This window comes from Echeneis naucrates, chromosome 14 (assembly GCF_900963305.1).
Source record: "Echeneis naucrates chromosome 14, fEcheNa1.1, whole genome shotgun sequence".
Classification (NCBI taxonomy): domain Eukaryota; kingdom Metazoa; phylum Chordata; class Actinopteri; order Carangiformes; family Echeneidae; genus Echeneis; species Echeneis naucrates.
This window is the reverse complement of record NC_042524.1, coordinates 20,080,886-20,100,985: the sequence shown is the minus strand read 5'-3', so window position 1 is coordinate 20,100,985 and position 20,100 is coordinate 20,080,886. Positions and strand designations below refer to the sequence as shown.

General features: G+C 39.3%; 1 protein-coding gene across 4 annotated transcripts in view; it reads right to left on the bottom strand.

Moving 5' to 3' along the window:
* The window catches only part of opcml (opioid binding protein/cell adhesion molecule-like), a 325,179-nt gene that overhangs the window by 190,127 nt on the left and 114,952 nt on the right, over window positions 1-20,100 (bottom strand). For 2 of the 4 annotated variants that reach the window (XM_029519018.1, XM_029519016.1), the window contains exon 1: window positions 8,667-9,148. In XM_029519018.1, coding sequence (XP_029374878.1) covers window positions 8,667-8,824 — 158 coding nt within the window. In that variant the 5' untranslated portion in view covers window positions 8,825-9,148. Of the gene's footprint in view, window positions 1-8,666; window positions 9,149-20,100 lie in introns of those variants that run through there. The other 2 variants (XM_029519019.1, XM_029519017.1) reach the window with 2 other exon arrangements.

The following is a 20,100-nucleotide window of genomic DNA, read 5'->3' as shown; positions in this document are numbered from 1 at the left end:
AAGGATTTTAAGGTGGTGGAGGAGGAGGATGAAGTGTGTGTGTGTGCACAGGCAGGAAAACATCAAAGTGAACTAAACCCATATATTTCATGGTGAATACATGGAAATATATATACAGATAACTACTGAAATATACACTTGATTGTGGAACTGGGAAATGTGGGCTTGATTCGTCATAGCTGTGCAGCACAGAGCACTAGTTGAGGTGATACATCACTAATAGTACAAACAAAGAAACAAAGTTTGCCAGGTCCATTCTTATTATCTTCCCCTGAGGCTTCCGTCTGTAAGATGCCTTTGTCTGCCCATGAGCCAGAACTCATTTTTGTTGTAACTAACTACCCATCATTGCCGTCTGGGTGCATCACAGTGCTTCGGGTCAATGTCTGCAATACAATTAAATCAACAGACAGAGGCAAAAAAAAAAAAAAAAAAGCCATTGATTTCTTTATGGAATGATTAAAGCGAGATCAAGGCAGTGTTATATGGAACATAAAGGAAAAAAACATTTTTATTGACCCAACTTCAAGTAATTCTACAATATTTAGCTGATGTTCTGAAAAAAAAAAAAAAAACAGTGCTGCAGATAAGTCAGTCCTTTTTGAAGCCGACCGATCAAATCTCTCCTGTCTGAATGCACAGACCTGTGGATGCTTACCCAAAGCAGCAGCTTGCTTTCCAGCTGAATTATTTAATGTGGCTTATATATTCTAAAACTTTCATCTTAGAAAATAAAAAAATAAATAGTGTGAGTGAGCTTTGAATCAAGAGGAAAAAAAAAAGTTTAGTTTTCCAGTGTATTCATAATGCACTTGTGTCTTGATTAGGTTAAGCAAAAGAATGCAGAGAATGTGATGAAAGCAAAAACTTACCAGCTGAATCCCAAAGTGTTTTTTTATGACACCATTCGCTGAATATCACAGAGCATTGTGGCTCTACATCACTTTTTAAGCAGCAGCAATTACGGATAGGCCTTTCCTTCGAATTGAAAACAGTCATTCAATCAGAAGATCTTAGAATATTGCCATCTATATAATTCAAGGGAGCATGTTTAATAAGAATGGAAATTAGGGATGAGCAAGTACACCACTATCCGTATCCGTATCTGTTTAGCCATCTACATTATCTGTATCTGTAGTCATATGTGGAAGAGGCGGGGCTTAAACCAGAAGTGGGCGGGGATATATAATTTTGTATTTTTAAGCCTGCAATTAATATGGATTAGTCAGAAGTTGCTGTATTTATTGTAACCCCTCAATATATATATATATTACACAAAGGTAAGAACAGAGAGCCGATCGGAAAAAATCCTGACCCAGTGAAGAAACAGTGAGAATGAGAAATGCAGCCCTGTCCCATCACAGAAGCAATGCTTGTGTGACGGGACTCAAGTTTTTACCCCATAAAGTGGGCCAGGTTTGAAGCTTTTGGGTTATAAAAAGCTATTTTAAAATTATGATGCAGTAGAGTGAATGTAGCCTTACTTTTTATTGCTATTAGGTGAAATGATGATCTTACTGGGGGACTCTATCAGGTAGTTATAAATATCGATGTATGTCACCTCCGGCAATTAAGTGGGATCATTTCTCCATGAAAATGAAGGCAAACAGAAGGGACAATGAGAAAGACCCACATATGTGAGTTTTTTATTGTACCGTTTCTCTCCAGTACAGCTAGCGCAGGGGTGTCAAACTCATTTTCACATCAGGGTCACATCACCATAATGGTTGCCCTCAAAGGGCCACATGTAACTGTAAGACAATATAAACGTAAGTAAATGTAACCAAATGTTATGTATAAATGTAACTACTCCTTAAGTAACTCTGAATGTATTACTTCAAATTACAAATATTACATATGCATTTGCATAGGCCAAAAAAGAAAATATATATTTGCTAGTTGCTATGTTATTATAACATAAATCTGTTGAATTTGCCAGGTTAATAAACACACATCACTCCATCAATAAACAATCAAACTATCCAAGTGAATAAAGGAAAATATCATCCAATACCAGTTATGACATTAGCTTTCTTCAAAACTTTTTTGTCACACCTGAGAGGGGCAGAATAATGGTACAAACAGCAATTGTGACAGTTTGTTGTTTTTCTGGAAGGCTAACTTTGGCATACATAGCTCTGTGTTTGGTGTCAAAATGCCGACGTAGATTGTACTCCTCAAAACACAGATAGGGTTAGCGGTTTTTCTCCTTGAAGCACAAACATGTATTCGATTTCCCATCTTTCACGAAACTACCTTCCATCTGCATAAATTTTATTCTTCCTGGACATTATGGGATCATTTGTATTTCTCAATTTCATTTGGTGAAAATTGCATCGATCTGAATATACTGCAATCTAGTGGCTGGATGCTGTCACGTCGCGGGTAACATAATCAGCATGCATCGTGGGAAATGTAGTTTATTGTCAATATCCACTTTTGATTTGTTTATTTTATGACAATCAGACATTTTAAGCTCTCGAGGGCCATATAAAATGATGTGGCAGGCCACATCTGGCCCGTGTGCCTTGAGTTTGACACATATGACCTAGCGTGTTAAAATATACTGGCATATATTTTATAAACATATTGACAAATGCATATTAGATGACTGAATTGGCTTCTTCAGAGATATCAGATTAATAAAATTCTACAATTTTGCAGGGATGGGTTTATAACTGGAGCAACTAACTATACTATGATGATACATCACATTCAAGCCAGAGCTACTAAAGCAGTGTTGAGCAGACAATCAATTCAGATGTCAATTCTTTTAATGGGTAATCGATTAATTTTTTTTTTTTTTTTTTTTTTAGTCTATGAATGTCAATCAATTGACATTGATACTGTTGTTATTCACAGATTCCCTGGAGCGCAAATGATATGTTCAAGTAGTTACACTACACTACACTAAAACACTTCAATATCCCAAGGCAGAATGAACTGAGTTTCAGACCACAAGACATTTAAACCACAGGAAAGCAGACTGTCCCTATACAAATTTTTCTGAAAAATATTTTTTATTATTGGTGATTATCCTTTCATTGACTCATTTGTGATTCAAGAATCCTGCCAGCTGGACAATTTTGGCTTATTTGCTTTTTGTTGTTGTTGTTGGTTTTTTTTGCTGTCATTTGAAAAAAAAAAACAAAAAACCCAAAAACATTTGGTTTCCCTAAGTCACTGTGGCATCACCCATTGGTTTGTGAGCTGCTGTTTTGACATTAACAATTGTCTGTCGCCATATTGGTTCTTTGAAAAAAATTAACAAAGTGATGTGGCTCAGGAGCAGTTAGGGTCGGATCTGATCTGCTCTGAAGAAATTCCTGATTCTCAGGAAGGTCAAAAATGCATGGTCCAGTCTGACATTCACACATTAGCCACACCGTAATGCATAGACAGTTTATTGATGATGAACAAGAGACCATAAACTCATTGGGAAAACGTTTACTGGCTAATAAACAAGATAATTAATTTACAAGCTAATAAATTAAGTGAGCAGTAGGGCCATTATCACATAGACTTTTAAATCCATTTGCTTAATATACAGCCTATGGTTTCCCTTTAATTTTGCATTTATCTAGTTTAATTACCGAAGTTCAGTCAAAAACAAAAAGTTATTTTGCTTTTGCAAGTTCTCCTTGGCCCAAAATATCCATGTGGACATGTAATTTCAAAATAACGGTATGTGCAGTTGCTGACCGTTTGTTCTCATACCTGGCCAAAATCAATCACACAGAGTAGACTGATGTCATGATAAAACTGCCCCACACTCCTCCATTTCCTTCTGGAAGGAAGACTGTCACCAGCACAGGAGAAAATTGACACATACAAAAAGGGATAAGAGGTGTGGTGTGATGGAACCTTTTACTTCAGTTGCCACTTGGCCCCCAATCCCTGGTTTGTAAAGCTAAGGCAGTGACTGCATCACCCCAGCCCTATCCGCTGCTGGTCTGCCCACCTGGGAGAAGGCCCAGAGGGAGCCAAATTATAACAGGCCTGGCAATGACATAATAGGGGAGCCAGTGGCATTGAAGGGAAGCAGTGGCCTTCAGCTGATACTGACCTGTCCTACAACACTGTGGAAGGCTAACTGTAAGACAGGATGCCACTCTCCTGGGGACAACTGGTGGCTTGCTCAATATAGAGGAATATAACACAGTGACTTTGGCTACCAGCAAGACCCAGTCAGTGCAACAGTGTGGTTCTCAGGAAAAAACAAGGAATGAGAAATAGTTTGACCACTGTTTCCTGCACATCATAACCGCATAAAATCATTAATTTCCCAGTGATTACTTCGGTGGGTCCCAGAGGTCTGATACCACTTTAGCAGAATGAGAAATTTGTAATCTGTATAAATGTTCGCATATTCTTTACATTTAGACAAATAAAAATGTAATATGCTCTATAATTCTTTCTAATTTAAATCAATTTGTTGCACAGCAATAATTTAAAATGCTGTGCCTTCTAGTCCGGCTCTCATTTATTTCATAGAAATGTAAGTAATTAATAATAATAAGTAATTTAAAATGATAGATTGTCCACCATTTTGCCAGTATTACATTTTATAGCCAAGCTAGGTGCATTGGTGGAAACAGGATGACTAATGTGACTGTGCATTGATGGATGGTGAGGACAGGGAAGGGGGGGTACAGTCTCTATGCATTCAAACTGGTAAGCCAGTAAAAATCTTAGGAGTGTGTCTTAGAGGATAGTTGTTAATTGCGCATATTTAGAAATAGAGGGTTAGTGTAGCTGTCCGTTCGTATCATATTATTGAAAGACATTTTAAATTCATTGTCTCCACTTTCCCACACTCAGCCAACGGGAATGGTATTTTCTCTTAATCAGAACCTGATAATAATATTGAGTCCAGTAATGACCTGTACCAGACCATTGTTGTTGACATATGATCACACTCACATCCCCTCCACCATCACATTGTACTCCACTTTAGCACAGGTTATTAATCTTCACCTTCTGATATAGAAGTACACCCCCTAGGGAGGCAGGGTTACAAAAATAATCACACACAGTGTACTGACCTTTACCGGCATGGATACTACAATAACGGTCATAGCTAGATTATGTCTAAGGACAAAAATCACTTGATTGGGTTTATGAAAAGATGGTGATTTGGAATAGGATCGTTCCCCAATATAGCACCTTGAGTGACTGAATCTCTGTTGCCGTGGTAACAATCCAACATATTGGCTTAGTTCATGAAAAAGTAGGAAAAGAAAGAGTTGCATAAAAAAAACAAAAAAAACAATAAACTTCCTCATCAGATAGATAAGATGTGTGTTGCCATGGTTACAACATTAATAATATAACTAACTTTATGGAACAGTCTTGGATAATAAAAATATAATCTGATATCCCTGTTTTATATATTTGTTATATTGATCCTTCATCCACCTCCTTGTGACGTGGACTTCCTGGGTTGATGAAAACTACATCACCGCACTTTTCTCTTCGCTCCTGTAATCATTACCAAGACAACTGGGTGTTGCCTAGAAACGAAATTTTACTATGAAGTAAAAATAACCTGCTGATAGACAATCTATGGGCTTGTTTAGTGAAGCTCCACATAATTTTGTGCATATCAGCATAACTCGTTTCACTGGTTCCATCACACTGCTGTATTATTCCACCGGAGCATATCTGTTGGGTATGTCACCCAACCTCCCACCTTTTGGTTAATTACAATCAGAAACTTAATTATGACTGCTACACTGATGCAAATGCTGCCAACATTACAGCCAATCAAAATTCGTTATTTAACTATAAATGATGGCCACAATCTAAATGATAATCCCAGTGCCTGAAAAGTTCATGTCCATGTTGACAATCATGATATAGTGGCTTCAAATTAGCACCAACTAATCTTGTGCTTATCTGTAAAAAAAATGGAAAATCCTAACATTGCTACTAAAAAGCTGTGTGGAATGCTGCTAATTATTCTGCCGCTCACATCTGCTTAACTTCCTGTTGCCAGTGGCTTTCTTCATGTGGGAATGTAGCTGCTTTGTGTTGCCCTTGACTGTCTAAATAATGTCTAATAATACAGAAATAAAAATAACACCCAAGGAATTTTGCAAGGGACAGGAAATTACTCAGATGCAACAATTGTTTATTAAAAACATATTGCAGCTATCTTATTAATGTTGCAGTCTCCCTGGCCTAGAAGCATTTAACCCTTGACAAGCCTCAGTGAGTTGGCTCACAGCACCATATCTGCATTCCTGATCTGAGATAGAATGCTTACGTGGCCGGACTGGAATTAAACATGTGCATCAATGTTTGAATCTCACTTTTTTAGAGCAACTGCTACACTTGTGACTTGATGTAATTTTACCCTTGGGGAAATGTTGGGCAAAGCATGACAATGTGAAGCGCTCAGTCCCAAATAGAAGTAATGTCAATGCTTCATTTATTTGAGCCACCTTTCTGGGGCAAAATGTTGATGCGTAACACAAACCCTATTATTTATTCAAAATGAAGGGGTGTCCTGGTGCAAGTTTGTTGTTTCAAAGCTGCTATTTCATCCATAAAATTGAAATAACAACCCTGAAAATAATGTAGCACCTGCCATATTCAGTCTGCCCTGTCTTCAGAGGTCTTAACTGCCAGCCATGCTCCTCTCCAAGGCGTTCTCCCTGAATCCCAGCCTTGCCAAACAGCTGCCCTTCCATGCCTCCGCATCACCGTCACTGCGGGAGTTAAGAGAGACTCCACACAGAGCAGGCAGTCAGGTCTTCACAGAGTCGGCATCAGGTTGCTCCGGGCATGTAGCACTGAGCTGTAAAATGTGAGGACAATGCTATCATATACTAGCGCCACTGGCCTTACTCTCACCTACTGAAGCTGAGAGGCAGGATGAGAAAGCTGTTCTTTGATTTTTTCTGGTGCTTTCGACACCATCCAGCCCCTCCTGCTTGGGGAGAAGCTCAAAGCAATGCAGGTGGAATGAATGGTTTAGGGATTGACTAGCTCGCTGACAGGCAGCAGTTCATCTTCCTCCAGGACAGTGTATTGCTACACTATGAAAGCAGCACAGGAAATGCCTCAAGTAATTCTATTGTCAGCTTTGGAGCTCATTCTCTTTTCAAGACTCAACTTTGGGTCCAAGACTTCTTTGATGACTCCTGAATTGAGAGGGGCTCTGTCTGCTGCTACAGGAGCAAGCACGTGCAGCTTCACAGCAGTGTGAAAAAGCAGCGAGAAGTGGATTTCAGCCTGTCACCAGGTAGGCTCAGAAGAGTGAAGTGGATCCAAAAGACTACTTAACAAGTCTGGCTAATCAGTGGACGCCAGCACATATTTTTAATGATGGAAACATAATTAACAAACTTACTTCTCTGAGGAGAGGAGGGGACAAGACTCAACTGATCGCCATCTTGGGAGACCAGCAAGGCACCTCATCTGCCCAAAGTGCAACACAAAACTGTTCAAGCTGCTCATCTCAGTCAGCAGCCATCAAACTGTGCAATAATTCCTGTTTAAATGCATCCCATCTCAGCCGGCATGGGGCCAGCTGAACTCTGCTGCCCTGCTCTGACAACTCGAGGTACTGAACGCACACAGTTACATTCATATTAGGACCAAAAAATGATCACATATGCTCACAACTGCCTGACACACTTGAGTGAGTAAACAAGCATGTCATTTACATCTGTGACACTGTGCACACATGCATAACTGTCGAGAATCACAGCTTTTGCTCAGTTATTGAATTTCACAATGATGCACACATTTTGATAACTCACATTGTGTGTGTTTCCTGTTTAATCTGCATTTAATTAATTTCCTCCTTATTGAGTCTTTTATTTGAAGTATGTTTTTAATCACATAAATATAACAAATACCTTTGATTGTGATAAATGCCCCTTTTTGAGCCGTGTGTTAGTGTGTGTGTGTGTTTGTGTGTGGGTGGAGCGGGGCCCTATTCCGCGTCATTTCAAAAGGATTCTGGATTTCTAGCACCACACCTGGTCTATTCTTATAAAAAAAATAATAAAAACAAACAAATAAATAAATAAATAAACAACGCAGTTTACAGAGAGGGGAGGAGCTGAAAACCGTTAGGCTGCATATGTTAACACCGTAAAAGCAGATGCAGGAGTATTTAAACTGGAGACATAGTACTGACGTATTGCTGTGATTGAGGTGTGAGTATCAACTGGAATGACACGGAGTCAATGGCGTTGGACAGTAAATGGTTTTCATTTTTCCCCCTCATATCTGCACTCAAGTCTTCAAAAGCGTTTCGCCAAGTGCAGTGAAGCCAACACAGCCCTGAAAATCATAATTGCATTTGTGCTACATATATACTCAAATCAATACGTGCACGCCGAAATTCTGTGTCTGAGCTTTGTGCATCCTCAACAAGACATTAACCAGATCAATAACATTCAAGGGCAACGAACGGCAGAAGCTGAACGCCGAGTTTTCTACGTTTCGCCTCAACTTCAAACGGAACACACGCAGCATCTCATGGCAGCTTGTCAGACATGTAAAACACACATATGCATCGTTTGAGCGTTTCTGTGTGACCTTTAGTTAACTCCCAACACACGGTGTAAGAGCTGGATCGATTTTCTCTCGGAGCTTAAGGGGGAGATCATGTCAGGGATGTGCGAATGGAAATACAGTTAGAGACTTACTTTAAGACGGCGCTGTCCCCCTGTCTGACGGTGATGTTGTCCTTTAATACAGAATCCCCGCTCCTGGCCGGAACTCCTGCAGGTACAAGGAATAACAATTTAAGTCCGAGGACGACAAGGCTTTTCCCAGGCACCGCCAAATGGCCACTAATTCCCATGTCTTTCTGTCACTGCGCAACTTCCAGGAAAACTTGAAGCGTTTGATTATTCCTTTTTTTTTTTTTTTTTTTTTTTTTTTTTTTGTGCTGCGGACAGCAAATTCCACTCCACAAACAAAGATTCGGGAGCCGTAACCTGCGAGGACTGCGCGCGGTCGACCTGGATCCAAGTGAACGGGCTTGTTGTGAAATACTGTCCGTGTCGATGGAAGCAGGGGAGAAAGAAAAAGAAAAGTGTCAGCCGCTCTAGGAAACTGAGTTGGGTGGAGAGAGGGGAGAGGAGAGACCGTTTTCTTTTTTTCTGGTAGAAATGCGCACCGTCTCCTCTGCTTCAAACAGTAATCTCCGTGAAATGGATGCTCTCGACGAGATGCATCTGCCAAGTCTCCTTGTATGTGTGTGTGTGTGTGTGTGTGTGAGTGAGTGAGTTTTCCCCCACCCCCGTGCTCTGTTTTCTCTCTGTCGTGAACACTAAAAGCAAAAGGCTGAATTGGCTTTAGTATCTTTCTCGTCGTTAAGTAGCCCACAGTTCCTGAAGTAGCCCTCCCCTCACCACCACCACATCTCTCTCAGTTGTTTAATCGCCAGGTAGAATCACTTCCCTGTATCATGAGGACCATATGGTCTGATACCTGCAGTGTTCCCACTGTCATTAGGATTAGATGGCTCCCAAACTTGGGTCTTAAAGAGGGATTACAGGGACACACTGCTATTCAGCAACAAATAATGCATCACTTTTTATTACATCCCCACATTCAGTGTAATCTAATCACAGGCAGCAGCTATGGATTTGACAGGGATCATTGATGTTCATTTGTTTGGGTCTGCCCAGCACACAGACAGTGAACACAACATCCACTCAGTACTAGTAGGGACCAGGTGCAGCGCGGGAAGGGGGGAGGGGGCTCTGGAAGGCCTGGAGGTTACCAAAGAAACTGAGGAATTGTTACATTCAACAATAACTTCATTGACTTATCATTGACAATCACATCCAGAGAATGAATCAGGAACACTGTTCCAAGAATAAATTTTGCTTTCAGCACTCTTATCTCAACAAACGCTGAGCACTGTAGCACTTGAAAACAGTTCTTGTTGATGCGCTTTTGAATGATTTACGATTGAGGCTAATAGGACAACATCTCTTTAAACAGGACTCCCGTGGATATTGATTTGGCAACCATGACGTGAATCTGGTCCTTAGAGTCCTTAAAGTGAAAGAAATTTTAGAGAAAATGTTAATCATCCACCTCAAGAAACATACTCTGACAATGACGAGGAGAGACAGAAGGTAGATTTGCTTTGGGGTTCCATGTTATAAGATAGCCAAAGTGCATCTCCTTCTGGGCCACACTACCTGGGGTACAAACCAGGTTATTAAGCAGGTGACTCCTCTGGTCCTCAACGATCCATGAAAATCTCTTTTAGAACAAGTTAAAATTTAGTTTCAAGACCTTTATTATTTGACTTGAGCTCACATTACATATATATATATATATATATTTTTTTTTTTTTTTTTTTTTTTTTTTTTTTGGAAGGGGGGTGCATTCAGTCAGACTGTCCCATTTTAAGGGCTTCTTCAGATATATTCTTCTAATGGGCAGATCTTTTGCAGTCCAAACAATTCCAACATTTCTTACATGCTGGTAATGATAGCATTGTAACCTGAGGATTAAACATTTAAATGTAAGTACTGGGTTTCACTGGTATGATGCACATTTTAGAAAGAATCTATGTGTCTTCAAGGTTGCTAGTCATTAAAAAAATCTGTGCTCATTTTATTTCAAACTTTGCAGTCTACACCAACAACAAAGGGCCACACCTCTCCGATTGGTGCATCTATTAACCAAGAAGGATGGTATGTGGCAGTCCATGATTAAGAAATAGCTTTTTCTTGTTAAAATTTTGGACTTCTATCGTGTGTATGAAGAGCATCCGCATACTGGGGTTGTACAGAAATGTAATGCTGCTTTTAAGGATTTCTGGCTAACAGGCTCTCACTTTGTTTCAGCTCTGGAATAAACAAAATGGCAATAAAGTTTTATTTGATTTGGAACCGTGAAAATTACATTAAATTGTTTCATTCATTCATTCATCTTCAACTGCTTATCCATTTCCTGGGGCTGTAGCCAATCCCAGCTCACATTGGGTGAGGTCAGGGTACACCCTGGGCAGGTCGCCAGTCCATCACAGGGCCAACATACAGAGATAGACAGAGACACACAACCACTCATAGTCAGACCTACAGACAGTTGAGAGTCACCAATTAACCGAAACATGATGTCTTTCGACGGTGGGAGGAAACTCACAGGGAGAACATGCAACCTCTGCACTGAAAGGTTGTTATTATTATTATTGTTATTATATTAATCAGGGCACCTATGGACAAACAATTGTCAATTTTCTGTGCAGTGTTTTCTTTTTTAAAGATATTGTTTCGATCATTTTCATATTTTATTTAGACAGGTCAGAGCGATGATGTGCAGCAAAGGGCCACATTCTGGATTCATAGCCAAATCTGGCCACTGTGCTTTGGACAAAGCCTACTTGGTCTAGTTGAACCAGGTGAGCCAACTGGCTACCCCAAGCCAATGAATAGACTGCCTTTACAGGGTGGCACAAATGCAAGGTCATCACTAAGAGTCCATGCATATTAATATGAATCAACTGTATGTACAACAGAGCACAGCAAATCTACTGAATTGCAATAAAAGTACAGATTAATCAAATTTAACTGGTTTGTTTTGTCATCACAAACTCATACTCTGCATATTAAAGTGGGACTGGAAAGTAAAACCAATGCTAAAGGGTCGTAAACCTGCATAATGCCAGGGGGCGATGCCACTGGTTTTAAAAACAATTCAGAATGTATTGAGGTCAGTGGGAAAATGTCTGTACTTCTCACTTGATTTACTAGCTCAGTAAATGCTTTTCTAATGTGTTTATGGTCTCAGGCTCTAGTTTTAAGTTTTTGATACAACATGATTCATTTCTTAAATTAATCCTATTTTGAAGACCTTAAAACAGGGGCTGGATATGTGGGTGGGGTAACAAAGCCGGATATGGCATCAGGAAACTACTTGTACATTGTCAGTTTAGGTCTCAGAAATTTTCTCTTCCTTGCTATTCCACCCAAGCCTCCACCATTATATGTACAACTAAGCTGCTAGAGACCCATTGCTCTTTTTTTAGTATCCTTTTTACTGGATGGAAATGCTTCCTACCTCAAAATGGTAAAATTTGACGCAATTGACAGGTGGCTTCAAATTTCTGCCTACTAAATGACCTCAAGGTACAGATACATTAATCATTTTTAATCAATTTTTGTGTCATAAAAAAAAAATCTCTTCGGCTTAGACTCGCAATTCTTTTATCATTTTAACCTCATTTTAATCTGCACCAGTTGTTCGGCTAGAAAAATATTGAATTTTGTAATTCCTCAGGAACTGCTAAGGCCCTGAAATTCTCAGTTCATGTGTTTGATAATTAGGTTGAAGAGAATAAGTTCTGAGAAAATTGTTGAAGAGTTAAGAGAGTCTGAACTTCACCACATTCACACTGTTTGCCAATGTGCATATGCGCTGTGTCTCCCTGTTCACATCTGTATGCATAGAGGGGATGCTTGCCACTCGGGATGAGAGTGGCACTTTGCTGCACATCTAACAGCAGCACTCAGAATTATTGTGACAGCTTTTGAGTCTCATGAGAAGACTGAGCAAGATAATTTCTTTACCTTAACATCAATTTGGCACGCTGTTAAGATATTGGACAGGAGGCAACAAATGACACACCGACAGCTTTGGATGCCATCACAGGGGAAAGATACAAGTGACACATGGCAGTGTTCCTGTCTGGTATCAAATGTCTGTGCAAGTGTGAAAGTATTGATGTCTTGTATTCACAGGCCACAGTCAGCATCCTGTTGTGTTCATCACTCCCTTCTCACATGCAACTGACTTCAGAATGAAAAGCTTTCTCATGAGGATAAACATGTTAAATGCACAATACAGAGCAGAAAGCAAAGCACTTTTAATTTTATTGCCCTGTGCTCATTGTAGTAGAGCATGAAAAATAAAGGCACAACAGAAGTGGACCTTGAGGAAATTAAAAATAAGGAAAATCTATTGTCTCTGCTGTTGTGTTTCTATCTGTTTATTTCTGTCCATTTCTTCAAAATACTTCCATACTTCAATACTTAAAACTTCCAGAAAATGGACAAATGAAAAAATTAGGTCTATAGTGCACAGGCAAAAAGGGCACCACATTGAACAACTGTTGCTCAGTTTATTTGCAGCCTCTTATTGTGGAATTATGATGATGACTTGTTCTGGAGAAATTGAGCAAAGATAAGACTTAATTAAAACTATATCTTCCCTGGATGCAACACAAGTCTTGCCTGTGTGCATGTCTTAATGGTTTTTAAATTAAATCCCCTGCCTGACCTCAGCAAAATCTAAGATAGGTGGTCTTAATTAGAGTCAAGGGTACAAGGAGTCGGGGAGGGCTGAAGCACATGTTCTTGGACAACCCGCCTCCCTTCCTCCCCCCTTAGTCAAATGAGCCTGCAACAATTGGTTGCATGATGTCATTTTAACACCTTTGCAGCTTCTGCTCTCAGCTCTCCGTTAGGAAGAGGGTATTTAATAATGATGCCATCAAATAGGGTAAAGTCAAAGGGATTTTCAGTCAGTCTGCTGCACACAGCAGTATCCTGTGTATGAGGATAAAATAAGATTGCAATCAATTTCAATCCATGCAACATGCATTAAGTTTTTGACCCTCATTGTTCTACATTATGGCAGGTCAGGTACATTTGGTGACCTTGCAAGTACTTCATCTCAAGCAATGGCACCAAGCATGAAGAAATGACAAATTAGAATGGCATTGTGTGTTGCACGGGCCACATGAATCATTCTTGATGTATCACACAAACACGCACAGAGGGAGAGGGAGAGGGAGAGGGAAAGGAAAAGAAAGGAAAAAATACTCAACTACGCAAGTAGCTCTGCTCTAAAATATAGGCTGTAGGTATTGATTTTAACATGCTCAAATGAACAAAGCCATTTCACTTAAATCAACGTCTTTTTGATTGGTTGCAGCTACATGCAGCCCAGCTCTTCCTGGCAGATTGTGTCTCTCATTTATTTTACTTATACATGCAATGACATTCACATAATTTCCTGCTGTGACGCATTAACACCAGACCCTGGGTGGTTTATTCAAACAATCCATGCTAATTTTCATTCATATCATGCAAGGATGGGCAGCGATAGCAAGACAATGGACTGGCCTCTGCTGGCAAGTACCCCAGCAAGAAAAAAAGGCATACACTAAATAAAGAGCACTCACTTGGTAACACGTATTATTTTACTTATCTATGAGAACACGACAATCTGTGTTTATTCCACCAACGTGACAACGCATACTTTTGTTTGTCTTCGATAATGGGTGAATGTATTGAAGTAAATGACTGCAAAAAGGTGATATTGAGGTGTAACTTGGAGAATAAATTGAAAACGCCTAGAGGTCAATAGAATAAAAAATCATGCCAATCTATTATGATCATAAACCAGTGCCCGTTTCCAAAGTCAATAGTTTATTCTTTATAACTTTGTGGCAATAAATTCTGTAACCAATCATCACCACCACTAGATGGTTAGGGTTAGGGTTAAACAATAAACAATAAGCCTTCACCCTCTACCAAATTCTTAATGAATTAATAAATTGTACAATTCAGCGTTGATTTCAACTGGAACTTGCTAAACACATGACAAAGCTAAAGTGCAGGTTAAAATAAATTCTCGGATGTTTGCATGCCAGCTGGGACTGGAGCATTAATTTTCACAGCCGGTCCTCTCGTCCTCTGGTTTCATATCGTTCCTTGATGGAGCTGTTTTTGAAATTAGGTTAGTATCTTCTTGAGAAGCAAAGCCTAAGAAAAAGCAGATTACAACACTTACAGTGAGTTTGTTCTCCACTCCAGAGGAAATTACTCCATTATATCTTTACATTGCAAATAGTTTTCTGAAAGAAACGTTTTTTTAGTTAAGAAGTTAAGGTTTTTATTAAGTCTGATTTTTCAAGATGTACCTATGTTAAAGCTTTGTTTAAGTCAAAACACTTAAAAGCATGTGTCTGTATTGCATTATTTAACCTTAATACCATTCAATGTCAAAAGTCAAATAAATGTTCCCAATGAGTGGAGATCCAAATAAAAAAAAGCATTGCGCCTAAACCTTTTAAATTTTGGTCCACTCTATCTAATATGGACTTTGTCTGACTAAAATCATTTTAGTATTCTGTCCAGTAAAACTAAAAAAAAAAAAATGAAAACAATTCAGATGATCAAAATTTGCCCAAACCCAATGGTATTTTCGTCATAAGATTAAAATAAATGAAAATTGCATGTCAAAATTAACACTGCTAACTTATCTGTTTGCCATTCACAGAAAAATTGTCTCACATTACAAACTGTTTTAGGTAACTGTGAGGTTTCCCAGTCTCTCAGTCTAGCAAACCCGCACAAACAACCTAAAGAAATCAGTAACTTGAAAAATCAACCATATCTACCTTCTGAAGATGACTGTGTTAACACGGTAACTTAATAACACAGCTGTTCATTCTGTTAAGATGAGTTACATGCCGATCTGCTCCTTATGGGCAGTGTACCAAGTTTGTGTGAAAAAGGATAACAAGAGTTAAGTCAAAGAAAAGCTGGAAAAGGTTCCCTCTTGAAAAGGCCTTGTCCTCGTATGTTTATATAATTAACTTATAACTGCAAATGAGATCGAGCTAAAGCTCCTGGGTTATTTCAGCAACATGAGATAACAAGATTCAAAGCTCTCTAGAGAGACGGGCGGAGACATTTAATGTTATAAATTAAAACTTAAAACTGTGTCAGAATCATCTTACTGGACTAGTGTGCACACATACCGGAATTAGGCTCAGTGGTTTCACGCTGAGTGTGAAATGAATGTTAGTTAAATTAGTGCACAAGTAAACAGGACAGACGGGAGACAACGTAATGCACTACAAAGGTTTGTGAGATACACATCTGTAAATTGTATGCAGCTTGATTTTCAGTGGCCTACTTTTACAGTGTGTTAATCAAAGTGACAGGAAGTGTTCTTCTGTCTAGTTTTTTTGGTGCCCAGTGATCTGTAGTGCCCCCCGGAGGAGAGGAAGGAAGCACAAACTTTGTGTAAGTAAAGGAAAAACAGGGCAAAAAAAAAAAAAAAGAACAGTTTCACCTATTATTTTTATCAAAAAGCCATACCTTGAATACACCTCTTGTCAAAAAATCTCTGTGTGAGTTTTGTGTGAGTGAACTCCAGCAAAATCCCTTTGTTATTTGACCTTAAATGTCTGCGGTGCCACAGTGGCTGTTTTGTCTCTGACAGCTGGCTGTTTCTGTTGTCTTAGAGAAAGCATTTTACTTATTTATTTGTTTATTTCATGCATTAATACAGTAACTTCATTGATGTCTGCCTGATACTTCCAGGAGCTTAAATGCTGCTGTTTTACAGACGGCGAACGTGATTCCAACTTTGATCTCAGATAACTAGGTCTCAGTCTCAGTCTTGACTTATCAGACAACTTTGATCAGACACTTTGGCTGCAGTAACAGTGTGTCACTGCTGATACCTGCAGTCAGGCTTTAAAACACGAGGTTGGTCTTTCTCCTCTCTCAAAATTGTTTTGCTGGGTTTTGTCACATCACACTTCTCTCCCTGCTAATGCTTCATGATGTGTTGCAATGTCAGTCAATGTATGCAGTGTGCAAGGGCATGAATTATTTAAGACACAAGTACCTTTAAATGACTTGAATGCTCAGACATCCTCTGTTATCAATAGGTGTAATATCCTATGTGCTCCCAGCAGGCGTGTGTTCAGCAGATTTGCTGATACACTATCAGACTCTCTTCCGATGACCTCTCCACGACTTTCTTGGGTGCATGTGTCAGAATTAAAAATGCGCACACAAAGATGCATTGATATAGAAAATGTTAGTAGGGGTCTTAACTGCATGGTCATTTTTTTTTATTATTTATTTGTCTCTTTCAAACAGTCAATATTCTGACCATTTTTAGTAACTCTATTGACTGAAAGTAATGAACATAAAAAAAAAGCTTGAAGGTCAAAGCTAAATCCTCTGGCATAAAGGGATCCAGTTTATGTGAAAACCTTCAGAGTATGAAAGGCAACACCAAGAACTCAAAGTGGTGTTCTTGTGTGTGTGTGTGTGTGTGTGTGTGTGTGTGTGTGTATACAACTTTTTTTTTTTTTTACGCTTATGGCTTTAAACAATTAATCTTTCAAGCTTTACACTTAAAATCCATTTCAGTGTCCATGAAAATAAAAAAAATACACATCTGTAGAAAGAAATCTTAGGCTGTTTCCATGTAATTGGTTTGATAATGATGGTGTTCAGATTTCATAATTTACCATGCGAGTAATGTGGTTGTTATGAGGGAGGGTGGGAGGTGGGCTTGCTAAGCTTTTGGAGCATTTTAGGACACAGGGATAAGACTAATGAGCAGCTAAATGATTTGACCGGATTTACTTTCATCAGGGAGCAATTGCTACACCTACCTTTAACAAAGAGAGGTAAGAGTTTATTTATTCATTATTTCTAATCCAATAATATGGATCATCTCTGCAAAGTTTTTCCAGAAATTGCTATGGTAGCCATATTCATCAACACAATCACATCGTACTTCTCTGAGACAAAGACTGTAGTTGTCTCAGGTGAAGTCAACATGGATGTCTATACATCCCTAATTTCAGTTTCATCAACGTTAAATGTATGCAAATATAGCAGTCTTTAACCCTGAGGTTATAAACATTTTACATGGTGACAGTAATAGTGTGAAGTAGCGCTCACTAATGCTTATTTAAGCAGAAACTGTCATCGCAGAGATGGATTCTGCTCGCTTCAAGGTGAATGCCTCTGACTGAGCAATTTCCATTCAAATATTAGCCAAATGGAACCAATACCTTGGGATGGAACGAATCAACAACTCAGATCATATTTGACACTGACATACGGATGGCGGTGTGGGAAAGTTAGGAATTTCAGGGGTGGATGGTTTAAAGAGAGGTGATGCACAATTTCAGACAGTTTATCCTCCAATTTCTCATCAGCAGGAGTCAATCAGCAAATGACACCAATGCTGATTTGTTGCCCAGACTCTCCTCACGTAGAAAAAAAAAAAGGACGGATCATGGAACATCTGCGTTCAGTACATTCATGTTTTGTTGCCAGGTGACACCTGGTGGCCATAGTTAAAGCTGCAGGGTAAAACACGCAGAAAAAGTATTATCAATTTCCATCTTGTGTTGATCTCCCTGGCACTGTTAACAGAGTAATACTGGCTGGGGCTGGGTGGATCGATCCTGTGAGATCAATAGTTCGACATTCCAAAGCTAAACCTCATTTGGTTCCTTTTTAGAAATATCAATGCATACAAAATATTGATGGCTGAATCGCCTTCAAAGCTTTTCAGTTGTAAAAAGTCCTTCTTATTTGTACTTGGACAGATGTTACATATTTAGTCAGTTCATGTCACATGACTGTGAAAACCAATGAGATGAGGAAACTGAGCAAGCATTCACTGCTGCAGCCACTAACGCTACATATGTCACTTCTGTATCCTATGTTGTGACTTTTGTCTGATTGATGTTAGCATTGAAGAGAGTGAATGAAAAATAGCAGGGAGAGAACTGAGCATGGTGTGGTTGAACTCTTCAGCTGTTGATGAAAATACAGTTTTCTTGAAAAAAGTATCATATTGGTGTCATATTGAACTTTGGCTTCATGGTTGGACTGAAAATGACACTCATTAATGGAGCAAACCGCTGGAACTGACACTGATGGAGTAAGTTATAACAATAATTGCACAACAGGAGCAACAGGGAAAAGCGTATGGACATTGTTCATAGAACGAAAAAGTCCAGGATGGATGGATGGGCCAATAAAAGTTGTGGTTATTGTTGTAATCTGAACTACAAACCTCAGAAGCACCAAAGTGCTTGTGCTGCTTTTGATATGCATGATTATTATTATTGTGTTATACAACTGACAGTCATAGTCCAGTAGACTTGCACTATAATAGGAGACACTGCCTTGATCATAGGCAAATGGTCATAGGGTTTCCAAAAACAGTCAGGTGTGGGGATATGTCAGACTTCACCTCAGTGAGGCTTTGTCTTGAAAAAAAAAACAAAACTCAAAACTCCAGTTAGCCAGGTTTTCAGCCTGGCTACTGCTGAGACGTTTTTTCTTTGTGTATTCAGCTGGTGTCCTTGGTAGCCACAGGCAACAAACCCATGTAGACCTCTGCATATTCAAAATGGTAATGATGGCTCCTGCACACTTGAAGGAGACATTATTTTAAAAGTACTGCAAATGATGTTCCATGGATAGTATATGTTTAAATTATAGTTTTAAAGTGAAGTAATGTGCAAGAGATGCCAGATTCCAGTTGAATCCTGGCTCCAGGCTTTTGTTGTGTCATATTGCCTTCAACATTTATCGCTGCAGCTAACGTGCAGGAAATGTAGCAAAAATGTGGAGTAGATAACATGCTCATTTCAAAGCTATGCAGAAAGAAAGAAATATACGGTCGATGTAGTTCGAGCACAAGGCTGCTGAGAGCTGGTATTGATCTCTCTTCTAAAACACAGAGCAGATAGCATCATGATGCTATTTACAAGAGTTGAACAGAATAAGGGAAACTCAGATAAGTTCCAAAGCGAGTCACCACAGCTTCTCACTGAAATGCAGATTATCAATCAAAAGTATCAACTGCCCAAATTACACAAAGAATTTTGTTCAGAGTTTATAATCATCAGCATTTTTTTTGCATTTTATATACAGAAAAGTTATACTCATTCATCTTCTTCCACATTTCAGTTTCCAGGTCACAGGGGGTGCTAGAGCCAATCCCAGCTCACACAAGGCGAGGGCGGGGTACACTCTGGACAGGTGGCCAGTCCATTGCAGAGACAAACAACTACTCACACCTATGGACAATTTAGAGTCACGAATTAATATAACCATGCATCTCTTTGGACAGTGGGAGGAAACCCACGCAGGCACCAGGAGAACACGCAAACTCCACACAGAAAGGCCCCAGGCCAGGAACTGAACCTGCAACTTTCTTGTTGGGGGCCAACATTGCTAACCACTATTCCGCCGTGCTGCCCCCAGAAGATTATAAGAAGCCCAAAATATAAATGCAAATACATTTACATGAGTCTAACCCTAATATTGCCAG